The 18,171-nt window shown below is 47.0% G+C and overlaps 1 protein-coding gene and 1 long non-coding RNA gene across 4 annotated transcripts in view; one reads left to right on the forward strand and one right to left on the reverse strand.

Annotated features, from left to right (window-relative positions):
• Positions 1 to 18,171, forward strand: part of UBE4B (ubiquitination factor E4B) — a 120,219-nt gene that overhangs the window by 20,246 nt on the left and 81,802 nt on the right. For both annotated transcript variants that reach the window (XM_045063713.1, XM_045063716.1), the window contains exon 2: positions 16,112 to 16,298. In XM_045063713.1, coding sequence (XP_044919648.1) covers positions 16,112 to 16,298 — 187 coding nt within the window. The remainder of the gene's footprint in view (positions 1 to 16,111; positions 16,299 to 18,171) is intronic.
• LOC106004334 overlaps positions 3,875 to 18,171 on the reverse strand; it is a 43,083-nt gene continuing 28,786 nt past the window's right edge. The window contains exons 3-4 of one of the 2 annotated variants that reach the window (XR_006601661.1): positions 16,318 to 16,421; positions 3,875 to 5,094 (exon numbers count right to left, since the gene is read on the reverse strand). This is a non-coding gene — a long non-coding RNA (uncharacterized LOC106004334). Of the gene's footprint in view, positions 5,095 to 5,839; positions 5,999 to 16,317; positions 16,422 to 18,171 lie in introns of those variants that run through there. The other variant, XR_006601660.1, reaches the window with a different exon arrangement.

The raw sequence follows: 18,171 nt of genomic DNA on the forward strand, positions 1-18,171 counted from the left end.
TAATATATATATGTTTTTAAATGTTATTGCTTTAGTTTAGAATTTTTTAAAAAATTATTTTTATTTTTATTTTTTAAAGTAAACTCTACTCCCAGCGTGGAGCTCAAACTCACCACCCTGAGATCAAGAATCACTTGCTCTACCAGCTGAGCCAGCCAGGAGCCCCTCTTTTTAAATATATCTGACTGTGATGAAGCTTTGTATATGAGTCTTTGTCTGACTTTTTTCTTTTTTAAGTCTATTTATTCTTAGAGAAGGTGCCCACATGCGAGCGCGCGCGTTGTGGGGAGAGGCTGGGGAGAGGGAGAGAATCTCAAGCAGCCTCCCCACTGAGCATGCGGGGCTCCGTCCCAGGACCCTGATCATGACCTGAGCCAAAACCAGGAGTCTGCTGCTCAATGGATGGAGCCACCCAGGCGCCTCTGATTTTCTGATAAGTTCCCTAAGGTTTCTAGAATCCCTAAGTCTAGAAACCCTAAGGTTTCTGGATCAGAGGGTGTGGTCCTCTTTAAGGATTTTTCTAGAATGTAGCCAGATTACCTTCTAGAAGATCAGTAGGGCTACAACCTCAGTGTCAAGAGGGCGGGAAGTGTTTTAGAGGGCTGGTGTTGTTGAGGCCACCTCTGTGATCCAATGTCCTTTTCTGAAGCTGCCGCGGCGTGGGCCTGGTGCCGCACGGGAGGGGGCTCCGTCTGAGTCTCGGTCAGGGTTAGGGTAAGAAATAGGCTGCGAGGACATGTGAAGAAAAATAATGGGAAGAGAAGTGGAGCGTCAGTGGGCACAGGTGTCAGTGGCTACTTTTCTTCGTACGGTAGTTGCAGAATGACAGACTTTGCTCTGTCACTTGTTTTCTTTTTCCTTCTTTTAAACCATTTACTAATCTTTTCTAATCAAACACTTACTATAACAAGTTACCTTTTTTTTTCTTGGTCTTTTCTTGAAAAACATGTTTTGGCTTTTTTGGCATGCCAGAAATGATGATAATGACCGCAGTAATAGCTAAGGTGGCCAGCACTTCGGATGTGCTAAACACGTCACATGGGTGACAACTGTGTGACCCCAGGAAGGGACGGTATGGTCAGGGTTCTCACTTTATATGTGCCCAGGGAGGGCAATGCTCAGTCACAGGCCCAGGGCCGGTTGAGCTCTCCCTGCCTGCCCGATGTCCAGAAAACAGGGGTCTTGCTTGAGCAAAACACAGTCCTGAGCAGCCAGAGTTCCCTAGGAAGACACGAGGGATGTGTCTTTGCCCTTCCACTGCCCTCCAGACTGGTCTACTGCCCTCCAGAAGTATTAGAAGTACCCACCTCCCCCGCCCCCCACTTTGCTGAAGGGACAGCCCCTCCACATTCCCACTAGGTGACATTGTCTTCTGCTTTCCAAAGAAATCGTAGTAGTCAGGCACTTTTCCCTGGTCCTTTTACCTCCCTCCTTCGTTCCCACTAACTTCTTTCCACGTTCAGGCCATGAAACCTGTCTCTTTCTGATAAAAATAACAACTGTGGTAGTGGTAGAGGGGAAGTGTTTATGGGGTGCCAACCCCTGTTCTAAGTGCTGGATTTTTTTCAAAAGATTTTATTTATTTGACACAGAGAGATCACAAGTAGTCAGGCAGAGAGAGAAAGGGGGAAGCAGGCTCCCCGATAGGCAGAGAGCCCGATGAGGGGCTTGATCCCAGGACTCTGAGATCATGACCTGAGCCAAAGGCAGAGGCTTGACCCACTGAGCCATCCAGGCACCCCTGAGTGCTGGATTTTTCTGTTTTCTGTGTAGCACAGCGTCTTCATCGGTGTTCTTTTCTGTCCTGTTTTGCCGTGTGCCTGGCTTTCTGGGTAATCATTCGGTCTTCTGTCTTCCTGCCCTATCCCTTTTGACTCAGAAGCTCTCCAGCTCACACTGGTGGTAAAATCAGCAGGAGGCCCCGTCTGGTCCTGTCCTTTTCTCGCACTATTGCTTTATCCCTGTCCTCCCCTTTCACAGACCAGACCCTTACAGGAGTGGGGCTCCCGGCCCCTCCTTTTCCAGAGCCTTTCCTCCATGTGCTTGTTGGCACAGTTTCCCCTTCATTGCTACATCCATACTGCCCTCGCTAAGATTGCCAGACCCTGGGCACTTCTCAGAACATGTCCTTTAACCTCTCTTTGGCCTGGTGATCTCTTTGACCCTGGTGATCATGATTTTTGGCAAGCGTCTTCTGGAGGCCATGGGTATCTGGCTTTCTTACTTTCCCGTGTCCATTGCGGACTGCTCTTTCCCAGTACAGCCTAAAGGATGTTTCTCAGGACTCTGTTCTTGGTTCTCCTTTTGTTTCCTACCTTCCAGGTGCATTTGTTGAATGAATGAATGAATGAATGAATGAATGAATGACTAGCCTGTTTGGGGGCATTCGTTTTATTTATTCTCTGGGCTCTGTGGTCCATGCTTAGTTTTGAGTGTTCAGGAGGTAGCCAAGTTCTGCCCTCTTGGTACCTAGAGTTTCTGCCAGTACCTACTGTACTGAGTACCTGCTGAGTACTTCCTGATGACCCTCCGGTCCCCTTCCGGGTCCTGTCCTCTGCTTGAGATGTGCCAACAGATCTCCAGCTTCCCCAGTGTGGTGGACAGAACATGGCTTTTCAACCTGCCGTGCTTCCTTGCATGGCTCTGCTTGCGGGGTGGTGGGGTGGGGGGGTCACTGGAAAGCTACTAAACCTCCCTGTGGCTCAGTGCTTATGGAGAGTAATGCTGGGGGCATGTTTTAACAGCGGATTGAATGAAGACTATGCAGCCCATGCATGCCCTGAGTGTAATTTTTAATCTTTTCTAGAAAGGGACTCCTTTGAAAAGCTAATGAAAACCGGAGGCCCTCCTGACCCTCCGGTTTTGAACCTGCCCTTGGTACTCTATCTTAAATCAGTCCACAGCAGCAAGGGTGATGTGTGGGTCTCCTCATGGGGCCTCCTCTAAAATTGCTTTCTCTGAATCGTCCTGTGGCAGGAAGCCTCTGCAGGTACATGGGTTTGTGTGGTCAGTCACACACTGTGTTGATACATGCCTGTAACGTGCATGAATCTCTCTTCTGGCTTAGTGTTATTTTTTGTGTCCTCATTTTACTTCTGTCCTAATGTCCTTGTCTGTTTGATTTTAAGATAAGTTGAAAATATGTCTTACATGTTGTTAATCCTGAATCTAGTTGCTAGAACAAAGAAACGGAAACCATATCCATACCTATGTCCGTCTGTCCATCCGTACCCGTGTCAGCTGCCTGTAGGGCAGTATTCTGTCTGAGCGTTTCTCCAGGCACCTCAGCACAGAGTGCAGTCGGAAATCACCTTCTCTTCTCAGAATGTCCTTTTGTAGTCTCAGTTTTAGGGAATGGTACCATCTGTTAAGGCCTGAAATCTAGACTCCATTCTTCCTCACATGTCACTTGCAAATAATGACCAAGTTCTGCTGATCGAACACATGAAATATCGCTGGAACTGATCCTTCCACGGTCCCCGTCACCCAGGCTTGCTTTGTCCCACTCCAATCCATTCTCCACGTAGTAGACAAAGTGATGTGTTTTTATTTATTTTTTATTTTTATTTATTTATTTTTTTTTGAGTGATGTGTTTTTAAAAGACAAATCTGACCCAGTTACTCCCCTGCTTGAATCCATCAACATCTCTTCCTCGCCTTTATGGAAGAGTCAGTCTGAGGATAGTGTCAGACCTCACCGCGAGCTTGTCTCAGCCTGCCTTGTAGCGTGCCGTGGCCGCACACACTCACCCCTAAACAACTCAGGATTCCCCCAAACGCCGTGTGTTCTCATTGAGCCTCAGCCTTCGACAGTGCTCCTCTGTCAGTGCTCCTCTGTCCCGTCACCTGACCAGCTCCTCCGACCTGTCTTGAAACTCCAGTCCGGTGACGTGCTGCATAGCGTGCGAGTTCGTATGTTGCTCGATTTTCCAAATTACTGCCTCGGATGATTGGCCATGCTGTTAACATACAGTCGGTGTAACTGAATTTGAATCCTGAAAACCCACTCGGGAGAAAAGCGAGGTGATGCTCCTCCTGCAGGCGGATGACGGAGAGCACCCTGGGGAGCTGAAGTAGTCACACGCGTACGCGCAGGAAGTAACAGAACGACTCATTTGATTTATGAGATTTATTTTAAGGGTGCAGGGGTCTTCTTTCTGAGCCCAAGGACAGAAGGACGGCTGGGCCACGGGAAGAGACCGGAACCTGGAATCCAGATGCCGCCTTTGCCTTGGCTTCTGCTTGGTGATACTCAGTGCCTTGTGTGCACTGTCCGTGACCTTCCCCGTCCTCACTCAGCAGCCCCGGAGACTCCAGCCTCGCGCCTGCTCTGTGCAGCTGAGCCCCAGCTAGAGAAAGCACGAGCCGTGCTGGGGCATCTCCTTTTCCTCTCAGCTTCTTACTCCGGGAATTTTCAGATCCGCAGAAAGGTTGACCGAGTCACCCAGATGCATCAGTTTTTGGTGTTGCCTTTTGGCTGTGTTCACTTCAGTGCTGTCAGTACTTCAGTGCTGTCAGTACGAATGTGCCTGTATACATGTGTGCACACACCCGGACCTGTCTACGTGTGTTCATGTGTATGTATGTACGTACACATACCTGTTGGTTTTGGATGGACTGTTGGAAAGCGTGGAGAACCGTAAAGCAGAGAACCATAAAGCGGAGATAGGAGGTGGTAAGAGAAGGCCTCACTGGGAAGTAGCATTTGAGCCAAGAGCTGAAGAGGGGATGCTGGGCAGTTACTTGGGGGGGCGTGTGCGGTAAGTGACCCGTAACGTCACATATGCGGTGAATTAAAAAGATTCTACTATACCAGACGGTGTTCTTGTTGGGATATTCACTGCCCCTTCCTGGGGGAGGGCTCTCTGTCTCCACCCAGCTGCCTTAAGTTGTGCCTGTGTGACTTGTTCTGGCCAATGAAATGTGAGCAGAAGTGACCGGGTCCCTTCCGGCCAGTCCAGCCTGTGGCCCGTGGAGACTCCGCTGTCATCCTGGCTGTCGGAGCGAGGGTGATCTGGAGCAGAGCTGCACTTCCACCGGAATGTTTTCCAGTTTTATAGGCATGGCAGGAAATAATGATGATTTCGTTTTCTTCTTCAGAAATTGTGGGAAAGGAGAAGAGGGGAAAAAATAGAAACTTATTATGCCATTTTCATTTATGTGTAATTTGCACTTAATAATAATATCCATTGTAATGTAAATATGCCCAAATGGAATTATTGTGTGTGTCCTTTTGCAACCTGTGTTTCCAACTTAATTTTAAAAAGTACTGTGGTAAAACAACGTATAAAAATAGTTCCCCCTGGGTCGCCTGGCTGGCTCAGTGGGTGGAGCCTGTGATTTTTGATCTTGGGATGTGAGTTTGAGCCTCACATTGGCTGTGGAGATTGCTTAAAAATAAAATCTTTAAAAAAGAAAATCCTCCTTTTAAGAGCAGGAGATCATGAAGTAAATAGAAAACACATTGGGGGTTCCCCGGGCGGTTCTGTTGGTTGAGCATCTGCCTTTGACTTGGGTCATGATCTTGGGGTCCTGGGATCCATTCCCTGCATCGGGTTCCCTGCTCAGGGTGGAGTCTGCTTCTCCCTCTCCCTCAGCCTGTCACTCCCTGTTTGTGCTCACTCGCTCTCTCTCAAATAAATAAATAAATAAAATCTTATTGAGCTCCCCTTGTGTGCACATGTGTATGGATGCTGTGTACGTATGCACTGTGTGTGTGCAGGTGTGTGTGTACGTATCTGTAACATCCCCATGAAGTGATAACAGATACCCAGCCTGAGCTGGGGTCTGAGTTGCCCTCCTTTGTGACTTTTCCACTCCCGTTGGGTCTCGTGCAGACCTTACGGTGCTGTATCCCAGTTGATGGGTTTTGTCCATGTCTTTTCCCGCGTGGATCTGGAAATCCTTGAGGGTGGGGCTTACTCCTCGGGCGTGGTCCGCTCTTGAGCCCCTGCTACGGTGACTTCAGAGCGCCTAATCAGCCAATAAGGGACTGCATCTGGGGGGAGCAAGATTATGTTCACAAAGTGTCATTTTTGTTTGTTTTATTTGCTGGTAATCTGTAGACTTTGGACCAGAAAATAGAAATGTTCTTTATTTCAGTGTGGGCGCTCATCAAAGAGGGAGCTTGCAAATAGTCCAGTGTTCATAGAGTTGGATACAGTATCTGAAATAGTAACGTTAACATATACGCTCATTAACTCATAACTGATAATGAACAAGTACTGGGTCTTGAGCGGAATGAGGCCGTCTCTATGTGCAGGTCCCTGCAACTTCAGAAGGGATTTTCTGCTGTAAAGCTCAGTGAGGTATGGTTCATATGGGGCACTCCAGAGGTAGACTGTCCTGGCTCTTTTTTTTTTTTTTTTTTTTAAGATTTTATTTGTTTATTTGACAGAGATCATAAGTAGACGGAGAAGCAGGTTCCCTGCTGAGCAGAGAGCCTGATGCGGGGCTCGATTCCAGGACCCTGAGATCATGATCTGAGCCAAAGGCAGAGACTTAACCCACTGAGCCACCCAGGCCACCCCCCACTCCCCCGACTGTCCCGGCTCTTAGCTCCTTTTTCATTTTCTAGCTATGTCACCTTGAGCAAGTCACCTTATCTCTTTGAGCTTAGTTTCCTCATCTGTAAAATGGAAAGATAAATAAATGGACTGATCTCTTTGGGTTATTAACTAGGTTTATAAACTGTGAAGCCCTTAGAATAGCATCTGGCGCATGGTTTAAGGGCCGAGTAAGTGTTAGTCATATTATTAAAAATTATTGTTTTGTCTTTGAGTTTCCAGCACCCTTCTGGAAGTCGTCGTCAGTGACTAACCTTGAAAACTTTATTATCTGAGTGCTCAGTTAGCTTCCTGTCCGCAGGAGAGCTGATGGGATTGTATTGAGAAGTAAGAAGCGAGTTACTTGTGTTCATTTGAAATCTTTGAAGGAGAATTTAAGTCACTTCTTGCCATAGTGTTAAGATTGAAGCAAAAAGAATTTTTGCAGGGGTGCCTGGCTGGTTCAGTCTTGTAGAACATGGGACCCTTAATCTCAGGGTCCTGAATTCAAGATCCACATGGGGTATGGAGCCTATTTAAAAAGAAAGGATTTTTCTGTAGTTTTGGCCTAATGTATATAGGGTGACAGCAGATTGAACTTGATACATTTTTTCAAATGGAGGGAGGGATTTAGATGGCAAGAGTCTTGGAGCTTTTGAGTGAAGATTAATTTAAAATAGTGAATTTTTAAAAGGCAGCTGGTGAATTTTGGGTCACAGAGGTGTGATGTTCACTTTTTTTTTTTTTAAGATTTTTAATTTTTATTTATTTATTTGACAGAGAGACAGTGAGAGAGGGAACATAAGCAGGGGAAGTGGGAGAGGGAGAAGCAGGCTCCCTGCTGAGGAGTTTGATCCTGATGCTGGGCTCGATCCCAGAAACCTGGGATTATGACCTGAGCCAAAGGCAGATGCTTAATGACTGAGCCACCCAGGCGCCCCTGATGTTGAGATGTGAAGTTTTTTTTTTGTTTTTTGTTTTTTTTTTTAATCAGAGAGAGAGACGGGGAGAGCGAGCACAGGCAGACAGAATGGCAGGCAGAGACAGAGGGAGAAGCAGGCTCCCTGTCGAGCAAGGAGCCCGATGTGGGACTCGATCCCAGGACGCTGGGATCATGACCTGAGCCGAAGGCAGCTGCTTAACCAACTGAGCCACCCAGGCATCCCGAGATGTGAATGCATTTACTTTGAGATACAAAATCAGCAATAATCAAAATAAGTGGTATCTCCAGGACACCATTCTAAGGAGTAAATATTCAAACGTGTTTATGTTGGAATTTAATTTTTTAAGAGTATTAAAAGATGCTTCTGTGGAATGACTGTTTACTAAATTTAAAGCAATGATTTTGGATTTACCGCCCCCCACAAAAGAAGACCCCGCTAAAAATGAGAGGAAGAGTCGGGCCTATCCTGTCAGAGCCTCTGCCCCACGTCACTGCAGAGGCCCTTGCTGGTTTGAACAGTAGCTGTTTTGAATCTATTTTTAGTTGATCAGGAACGTGAGAGTAGGAAATGCATCAGAATCGAACAGTTCTGGGGAAAGCCCTATTTTAATGCCACTTGTGAAATGAGAACTCACGTGGTCAAGACCAGAAAAACTCTAGAAATGAGATTTCATGATCTGTATGTTTGGGTTTGAATTGTGGCCTAGGACGTAAGTTGCAGAATTGGAAGCTCCTTTTATATGCTTTTGCTGTTTTCTCTTTGTGACATCTGGGAAAACTGAATTATTGTTTAAGAGAGGTTATACCGATCTTACATGCTTAGTTTGTTAAAAAGTAGACTAAGCAAAGAGAAAAAAGTTCAATAATATTTTGATGTGCCAAGCTATTTTTAGTTTGTGTCTCATATGTTGTGATGTTCTGTTTGTGATAAAAGTGAGGTCACATCTCTTAATAGTCAAATTAATGAGATGATCCCTCATACCTTCAGATGCTCACAGCCATCTTCCAGCAGTCGCCTGTCTAGATATTCCCTGGGTCTTCCCGCTGCTAAACCAGTTCATGGCCAGTCCTGTCTTAGAAAGTGGTCCGTCTCCTGAAGGGCACGGTCCTCCGTGGAGTACGGTGCAGGCAGCCCAGAGCTCTGGCCCTTCTGTGGCTCCTTCTCCTCTTCCCAGTAGGTCTTTAAGATGGGGGTGGGTGAGGACAGGTTTTATCAGTCATCTCCGACCAGTTCGTGTCATGCACGGACCTGCCTATGTTCCTCACTGACCTCCTCTGTCTCTGTTAATAGTCCACACTGTATTTCACAAAGTCCTGATTCTTCATTCTCCTTTCTCTCTCTCTCTCTTTCTGACCTGTGTTTTGCAGAGTGCTGGGGATAGGGATTGGGGAATGCCAGCGCGGTGGAAATCTTTCTTGGAAAACTCCCTTCCTTCAAGCCCGTTTATTGCCATGAGCCAGGACATTTATTCTCTGTTCACCCAGAAGAACCATTTAAGTATAACATCTCAGGCTGAACTTGACACCAGATTGAAAAGTGGCTTTATATATATATATATATATATTTTTTTTTTTTTTCCCAAAACACCATGTGTGCTTTTTCAAAGTAATGATAATATTAATTCCTGAACAGTAAATTTTATGTGCAAAAGACATTTTCTAGCACTTTTCATTTATTCTTTCATTGATTCACAGCTGCTCAGAGAGCGTTTTCTGTGTACCCAGTACTCTTCTAGGCACCAGTAAGGTATCAGAGAGGAAACAGAGAAGTCTTTGCTTCGAGAAGCCTAGAGTCGGGGAACAGTGAATGAGCAGTGCATAAAGAACATCACATGTGTAGGAGGTCAGATACAAGCCGTAGAGATAAGTAAAGTAGGGCGCAGGGCTTGGATGCTGGTTTTCCCACTACTCTGTGGGGGCTACAGTTTTTACCCCCATTGTACAGTTGTGGACACTGAAGCCCAGAGAGGGTTAAGTGACTTATCTTGATTCTACCTAAATAGTAAGTGGTAAAAGTTGAACTTGAATTTGAAATCAAGCATGGGCTCCTAAGTTAGCTGCCTTTAAGGTACTAAAACTCAGCTTCAGGCAGATCTGTCCAAATGCTGGTTTCTGTAAAACTTTTAGTCTCCCTTCATCAGGCCTTCCGTTGTATGGGTGTGTATAGATAAACACATTTTAAAGATTTTATTTATTTTGGAGAGAGAGAGCAGGAGGAGGAGCAGAGGGGGAGGGAAGGGAGAAGAATTCCAAGCAGACTGTGCACGAGCGGGGCGCCTCGCGTGGGATTCGGTCCCATGACCCCGGGATCGGGACCCGAGTCCAAACCAAGAGTCAGACACTTGAACCAACCGATCCACCCAGGAGCCCCTAGATAAACACATTTTAAAAATTAAAAGTACTGGGTGCCTAGGTGGCTCAGTTGGTTGGGTGACTGCCTTCAGCTCAGGTCATGATGCTGGAGTCCTTGATCGAGTCCTGCATTGGGCTCTCTGCTTGGTGGGGAGTCTGCTTCTCCCTCTGATCCTTCTTCTCATGCTCACTCTTTCTCAAATAAAATCTTAAAAAAAAAAAGTTAAAAAAATTAAAGTACTACTTTGAGTATCAGATAGGTAAGATATTTTAATTATTATTTATTTATTCTTTTATGCTAAATGAAAAAAAATATAGAATCCACACAAAAAAAGTAGCACTTGTAGGCCTTGAAGGACAAGTACAATTATTTAAAAAACTGAACCACGTTTGGGACACCTGGGTGGCTCATCCATTTAAGCATCTGCCTTTGGCTCAGGGCATGATCCTGGGGTCCTGGGATCGAGCCCCACATGAGGCTTCCTGCTCAGCGGGGAGCCCGCTTCTCCCTCTGCGTGCCCTTCCCCTTGCTTGTACTCTTTCTCTCTGACAAATAAATAAATAAAATCTTTAAAAACAATTGTATCATGTTTGAGGGGCACTAGGGTGGCTCAGTCAGTTAAGCGTCTACCTTCAGCTCAGGTCATGGTCTCCGGGTCCTGGGATTGAGCCCCACATCAGGCTCCCTGCTCAGAGGGGAGCCTGTTTCTCCCTCTGCCCTGCCTCCTTCTCTCTCTTGCTTGCTCTGTCTCTTCTCTAGTAAATAAATAAAATCTTTCTAAACATTATTTATTTGTTTATTTTTGAAGATGTTATTTATTTATTTGTGAGAGAGGGAGAGCACAGAGGAAGAAGCAGACTCCCTGCTGAGCAGGGAGCCCAACATGGGCTTCGATCTCAGGACCCCAAGATCATTCCCTGAGCCAAAGGTAGACTTCTCACCGACTGAGTTGCCCAGGCGCCCCAATAAATAATGTCTTTAGGGCGCCTGGGTGGCTCAGTGGGTTAAGCCGCTGCCTTCGGCTCAGGTCATGATCTCAGGGTCCTGGGATCGAGTCCCACATCGGGCTCTCTGCTCAGCGGGGAGCCTGCTTCCTTCTCTCTCTCTCTCTCTGCCTGCCTCTCAGTGTACTTGTAATTTCTCTCTGTCAAATAAATAAATAATAAATAAACAAATAAATAAATAAATAATGTCTTTAAAAAAATGAAATTACGTCACGTTCAAAACATAGAGAAGACTCCATTCGACATTGAGGTTGTGAAGAACCAGGTACATACCTGGCAGCCACTGCCCACACGGCAGGCTTGCGGCCAGGGCATTTCCCACCGCGCGCACCTGCGAAACTGGCGTCAGTTACAGAACAAGACCGACGGCGGCAGCCTGGGCACCTGCCCACACCTCTTCTCTCTGTCCGTGAACCTGATACAGATGGAATCACGTGGTCTGTACTGGTTTACATCTGGCTGCTTCTGCTCCATACTGTTGCGAGCAGCACCCGGACTGCCATGTGGACCCGAGCTCCCTCACCGGCTCGCCCCCTGGGTTCCAGAGTGGGACACACCGCCCTGACTTTGTCCTCACCTGGGGTTGTCAGGGCGCTTCTACAAACACACGCCACCCTGTAACAGCTGCCTGGGCAAGCTCTGTGGGGAGTTTATTATCCCTGCTTCCCCTCTGGGAAGAGTTAAGTATGTTACCCAAGACGACAGCGAGCACGGCCAGTCTGGGGGGGCACCAGCATGCACGCGTCCTGCCAGATTGCCAGTTCCTGTCCCTCCGCCGCAGCCACCTTTCCTGTCATATCGTGCATGTGACACCACTGGGGTCTGCATCCACCTGTGTTCAGACGCTTGCATCTTTCCTGGTCTCCTCGGCAGGGTGCACTCAACTCCCCACCCCTACCCACTTTTGCTCTTCTGTTTTTTTTTTTTCTCTTACGGTAGAAAGTCTCCAAAATCGGTGCTTGCAGTCTCCCAGGCTTGATTGGAGCTGCTTTTATTTGGGAGAGAGGGAGAGCACAGAGGGAGAAGCTTTCCACGCCTGCATTCCTCCAAACAGGCCTTGACAAGGCCTTCAGCTCCACCTCTTTGCCAGTTCCGACGGTACCTGTCCATCTTCGTGTGGCTCGCCTGTCCACGGCATGACGTTACTCGCCATGGCAAGTCTCTGACTGGTTTCTAGGAAGGCAGGGTCAGTCCTCCTGGTGAACCTGGAGGCCTCCCGACACCATTCTCAGACTCCTCTTTGGTGTCACCTCCCCTCCCTTGCCCCACGTCAGTTGTTGGTGTGTTGGCGGGCTCCGTCCTCGGACTCCTGAATCACTGTCTGCACGCGCTGCCTCGGTGACCTCATCCCTGCTCACGGCTCTCCGTGCTGTCTGGAAGCCAGCAGCTCTGCAAGGGGCGTCCTGACCTGCCCTCTGTCCCGCACATCGGATCCTGTTTTCATTTTAATTGCTGTTTATTTAATCACTATTTATTTCTTTATTTTTAAAAGATTGTATTTATTTGAGAGAGAGAGTGCACAAGCAGGGGAGAGGCAGAGGGAGCAGGACCACCGGGGACTTGATCCCAGGACCCTGTGATCATGACCTGAGCTGAAGGCAGACGCCTCACCGTCCAGGAGCCACCCAGCCGCCCCCTAATTACTATCTTATACTCAATTAAAAGTCATAGAATTCACATGAAGATAACGTCATCTGCGTGGTTAATAATCATGTGTCTAAAATAACTTTATCTCCTCCCTCCCTCCATGTTTCCTACCATCGTCTTTGTCTCCGTAAACCGATTTGGTGAGTTGCTCAGGCCCAAGACATCGGTGTCAGCCTTATTACCTCCTTTGGTTCTGTCCCACTTCCACCCGGTCCCTCCGCAAATCCCGTGAGCTTGTGCTCTGCCTTCAAAGCGTATCGCAGCTGATCACCCACCACGGTCCTCACGGCCACCCACCCAAGTTCAGGGTGTCGGTGTCCTAAGTGCCCTCACTGCCTATTCCCTTTCTCCCCTAGCAGCCACAATAATACTTGAAAATGTAATTATGTCACTGTTTTATTCTCCATAGCAGCCAAAATAATAATTCAGAAATGTATGTTGAATTATGTCACTTTTCTGGTCAAAACCCCCTGGCGGCTTCCCAGTGTTTTCGCCACAGCCTACGAGGCCCCTTCATGCCCATGATCTCATCATCTGCTCTTTATTTCTTACTCATCTTGTTCCAGCCACACAAGGCTTGCTGACCTTGAACATGAGCCACCCCCCCCCATACTTCCCAGATACCCACCTGGTTGCCTTCCTCTATTCCTTCGTGTTTGCTGATGCCCCCATTAGTAGAGACGCCTTTCCGTCCACCGTACGTAAAAATCGCAGCACCCTCCCCTCTCCTTACGTGCCCTGCTCTCCCTCCCTCCCTACTTTATTTCTCTCTGGTGGTGTTCATAACCCGCTGGCATTCTTTTCGTCCGTTTGGCTCTTGTCCTTTTGGCCTCTGCTAAAATCGGAGCGCCACGAGAGCAGAAACTCTTAGTTTACTCTCCTGTACTTGATGGGTGTTTTATTTGTTGAATGAGTGGCTGTCTGAAGAGGAGTCAATGTCAGACGTCGGAAACTCTGTCTGAGCTTTGACTGTTCAGTTCAACATTCTTCTGTGTGGCTTGAATCCTTCGTCTGTCTTGATTCGATGTATTCCTTTTTCCCATTGTTCAGTACGTACAGACCTGTTACGTGCCTGGCACTACGCTCAGTGCTGGAGATACACCCATGAAAACAACACAGACGTGCTTTTCTCATGGCGCTTCCATTCTAATAGGGAAACAGATAGTAAGCAAGACAATAAGAAATAGATAAGGTAATGAAGGGGCCCCTCGATGGCTTGGTTGTTAAGCATCCAGCTCGGTTTCAGTTCAGGTCATGATCTTGGGGTCGTGGGATCAAGCCCCACATGGGGCTTCACACTCAGCATGGAGTCTGCTTGTCCCTCTGCCTCTGCCCCCCACCGCAGGTGCATGGGCATGCACGCCCTCCCTCTCAAATAAATCTTAGGAAACCCAAAAGAAATAGATAATGTAATTATAGACCTTGCAGAGTGCTTGGAGCATGTGATCAGAAGGCTACAGCGTCAGTGCGTGTGGAGGGAAGGATCGTTCTAGGTAAGTGATCAGGGAAGTCCTCTAGGAGGAGGTGATACTTAAGCTGAGAATGGCAGGAAGAGAAAGAACCAGCCATGCCAAGAATTAGAAGATTGTGTCTAGGCTTAAGGAATTGCAAGTGGCTGAAGGCTAACGATGGGGCCGGTGTGGCTGGCGCCTTGTGTGGTTTACCGTGAGCCTGGAGAGACCCCCAGGGGCTCCACAGGACACGGGGACGACTTGGTTTTTATTCCAAGTGCAGTGGGAAGCCGTTGAATGGTTTGAGCAGGGGAGGGTGGTGTGTGTTTTTAAAGAATTACTGTGATGGCTGAGGCTTAACCCACTGAGCCACCCAGATGCCCTGATTATTCATTTATTTTTTTGATTTGTAATCTCTGCCCCCAGCATGGGGCTTGAACTCCCAACTCTGAGATCGAGTTGCATGCCTAACCAACGGAGCCATCCAGGTGTCCCTCAGAGTTTATTTTTAAGCAGTAAGACCCAATCTTTCCTTCAGGGTGAATAACCAGACAACTTCAGGATTTTGTGGAAGTTCGTTGATAGGTGTATTTGTAGCTGGGGCATAGGAATGGGCTCCTCAACTTTGGGGTCAAGAATCAGAACGTCTGGGGCGCCTGAGTGGCTCAGCAGGTTAAGCCTCTGCCTTCAGCTCAGGTCATGATCTCAGGGTCCTGGGATCGAGCCCCGCATCGGGCTCTCTGCTCAGCAGGGAACCTGTTTCCCCCCCCCTCTCTCTGCCTGCCTCTCTGCCTACTTGTGATCTCTGTCTGTCAAATAAATAAATAAATAAAATCTTTAAAAAAAAAAAAAAAGAATCAGGATGTCCTTGGATGTCTGAACAACAGAAAGAACAGGTTGTCTGCAGTGTCAGGATGACAGATGCTTAGTTCAGATGCGGTTTGTCCCGGTCAGCACTGTGGTGGGTTGACTTTTTCATTTTCCTTATTAGTGATGAAATGAGTGTAGCAGCCTAGTTGGTTTGCTTCTTGGATGGCTGAGTAGAGCTAGAAGCTTATCACAGTGGTTAGATATCCTCACTGCATGGCACAGCAGGCGGTCAGTGAGTTTATTGTCTGGTTGTAAATTAATGATTATCAAAATGTGAGGGAAGCATTTTCGGAATCCACTGGGATTTTGTGGCAGATATTTTAATCGCTGGATAACTCTGGGGTATTATTATAGGGAAGAAGTAGCGGATTATATTTTTATTGCAATTAAGTAAGAAAAATTGAATTGTTTTGCTCCTGAAAGTGAGGACAAAATTTGTGTCTTAGTGTAATGTTTGTTACTTTTGCTTTAGTAAATTAAATTGGGTATTTATGAGGCGCCTGGGTGGTTCAGTCATTGAAGCGTCTGCCTTCGGATCAGGGCCTGATTCCAGAGTCCTGAGATCGAGCCCCGCATTGGGCTCCCTGCTCCGCGGGAAGCCTGCTTCTTTCTCTCCCGGTTCCCCTGCTTCTGTTCCCTCTGTCACTGTGTCTCTCTCTCAAAAATAATAATAATAAATAAATTGGGTATTTGTTTAAAAATCTCACCTGTTTAGGGGAGCCTGGGTGGCTCAGTCGGTTGAGTATCTGACGCTTGACTTCTGCTCAGGTCATGATCTCAAGGGCCATGAAATCGAGCCCTGCATTGGCCTCTGCATTGGTGTGGCGCTTTTTTAGAATTCTGTCTCCTTCTCCCTTTGCCCCGTCCCCCTCCCCCTTCTCTCTCTCTCTCCCCCTCTCTTAAAAAACCAAAACCAAAACAAAAACAAAAAACCTCCCCCCAAAACAACTGACCTATTTTGAAATAACTGAGTTACGTAGTTTTATTAAAATAACAAGCTCCGGTGTGTTTAAAAGTGTAGCGTGCTTGTGGCAGATTCACGCTATCACTTAAGAAAGTGTGATAAATGGGGATCATAAGGCAATGAGGTGCAGTTTTTAAAAAGCGAGGTGGTAGTCCGTGAAGGTGCTGGTAGGCCAAGTTATTACATGTTCTGAATGAGCCCTTTTTTCTCCAGACCTGTTTGGCCGTTAAGCGCCAGTGTGGTTTTCGATGCTTACTTGACAACCTTAACGTTGTTCTTGGGCAGAATCACATTTCTGCGGTTGAGTTACAGAATGTCTTTTTCCCTCTTGTAGATCCGACGGAGGCGCCTCGCACGACTTGCCGGTGGACAGACCTCCCAGCCGACCACCCCGCTCACCTCGCCCCAGAGGGAGAACCCTCTGGGGCCTCCCGTAGCAGCATCAGCCCCAGGCCCCTCCCAGAGCCTTGGTCTCAGTGTCCACAGCATGACCCCAGCTACCTCCCCAATAGGTGCATCAGGTAAGCCTTCCTCTCATACCTGGGCCACGTTTCTGATCGCCGTCATAGCTTTCTAGGAAGCTCGCGATGATGACATTTTCACAGCAGGGTGAAATGAATTGAGGACAGCAGCTTTTTCATATCCTGCAAGCAGCAAAACAAAACAAAACAAAAATTCTGCAAGGAGTAGTTTAAAAGATTAAGATCATTATATCGTGTTTTGTTCATCTCTGTTCATTTTGATGGTCATCTGTTTAAACGAATTGTTTTCCTTTCCATAACTTTGTCATTTGTTTCATACAGGCGGCTCAGGTCTTAGTCTCTGATGGCAAAGCCATTAAGGCTTAATTTGGCTCAGCTGATTTTATGAGTTTGGGTGGTACTTTTCTTTTATGATAAAATCATCTGAAAATGCAAGATTAGAATAATGGCCCAAATAACAAACCTTGAAATATTAATTTCCTTATTTACTTTGTCTTCATTTTACTTCATTTTACATTTCATTACTTTGGCTCCATTTTACATTGTCTTATAACTCTTTCTCTGAACTTTCAGGGTATAAAAGTTTACATGATGGGATGTTTTAGAGCTATCTCATTGACAGTTAATTAATGTGAAAACTTCTTTCTTTATAATTAATGGGCTCACAGTTGATATCCACGACTGCCTTTGTTGGAAAACAGTAATATTGATGCATACTGTATATTTGAAAATATCTGTCATTTATCAAGTGAACTTTTCTACTGAGCCTAAGAATTATTACCATTATAATGAGTATTATAATTGGGATTCTAATTTTGAAAAAGCAGGTGCATTCAGATCTGCATTCATCACCATGTCATTGAATAATTTAATATGATTGTTCGTTCTTACAGTCACGTAATGTACTCCCTTCGTTGGCTTCCACATAATCCGTCTTTCTGAACCGGGTAACTCGTCAGTTAAAAGCATTTGCCGAGTTTCTGTTGCCATAGCTCTTGTTAGGCTTCACTGTGGACCGTTCTGCCGTGTAAATATAAATGCTTATACATCCTTCTGTTGATTGTAAAAGTGAGAGATGCTTAGGCCACATCATCAGTTAGTAATTAAAAAATGCCTTTGCCTGAAGGGTCTTCCTGTCCACCTCTGAGAAGCTGTGATGGTCTCCTGGTAGGTGATGGGCTCGGGCTTCCGGTCGGGTTTTTACCTTTTCCTTGGAAACAGTGCTTCCAACAGTGTCGTTTGTCTCACCATGGCCAGGTCCCACCTGGAATGCTGGAGATTGTTGGGGGAGGCCTAGTGGGATGGGGAGGGGGCTAGATCGCACTGCATCAGTGGTGGGCAGACCAGAGAGCCGAGCTCATGTGTGTCTTGCTCACTGCACCGTGCCCCTTTGGGACTACCAGGAATCATCAAGGCCTGTGCCCTGTCCTGCTTGTCAGCCACCAAGACTCCCAGGTCCTCATCCCTTACTTCTCGGTCTCTCCTTTCTGTATGGCTTGCTGTATACACCTGTCTTCCCCCACCTCCAGCTCTGAAATGCTCATGGTCAGTCCCTGGCAGGTTCCTTCTCTGTGGACAGTCCTTTCCCTTGGGGCTCTCCTGAATTGATACCCCTCCTCTGTTGCTTTCTCATTTCTTCTTCTAGACCAGTCTTCCTCCACTCTAAGCACACACTGATTTGAAGCTTGTGTCATCAGACTGTATCCCCCACTCCTGTTCTCGCTGCACCTGTCCCCGGCCCCACTCGCCCTACCTGTGTGGTCCACGCTTTCCTCAGCTTTGCCTGTGTCGTGATTCCTGGTGACTTCAGTAGCCGTGTGGATGACCTTCCAGGACTCTGCCCTCCCACTTTTTTGCACTGCTTTCCCTTAGTGACACTGTTTTCCATCTGACACCAGCCACTTACGGCCAT

This window comes from Mustela putorius, unplaced genomic scaffold (assembly GCF_011764305.1).
Source record: "Mustela putorius furo isolate JIRA1106 unplaced genomic scaffold, ASM1176430v1.1 tig00003853_pilon_pilon_pilon, whole genome shotgun sequence".
NCBI lineage: Eukaryota > Metazoa > Chordata > Mammalia > Carnivora > Mustelidae > Mustela > Mustela putorius.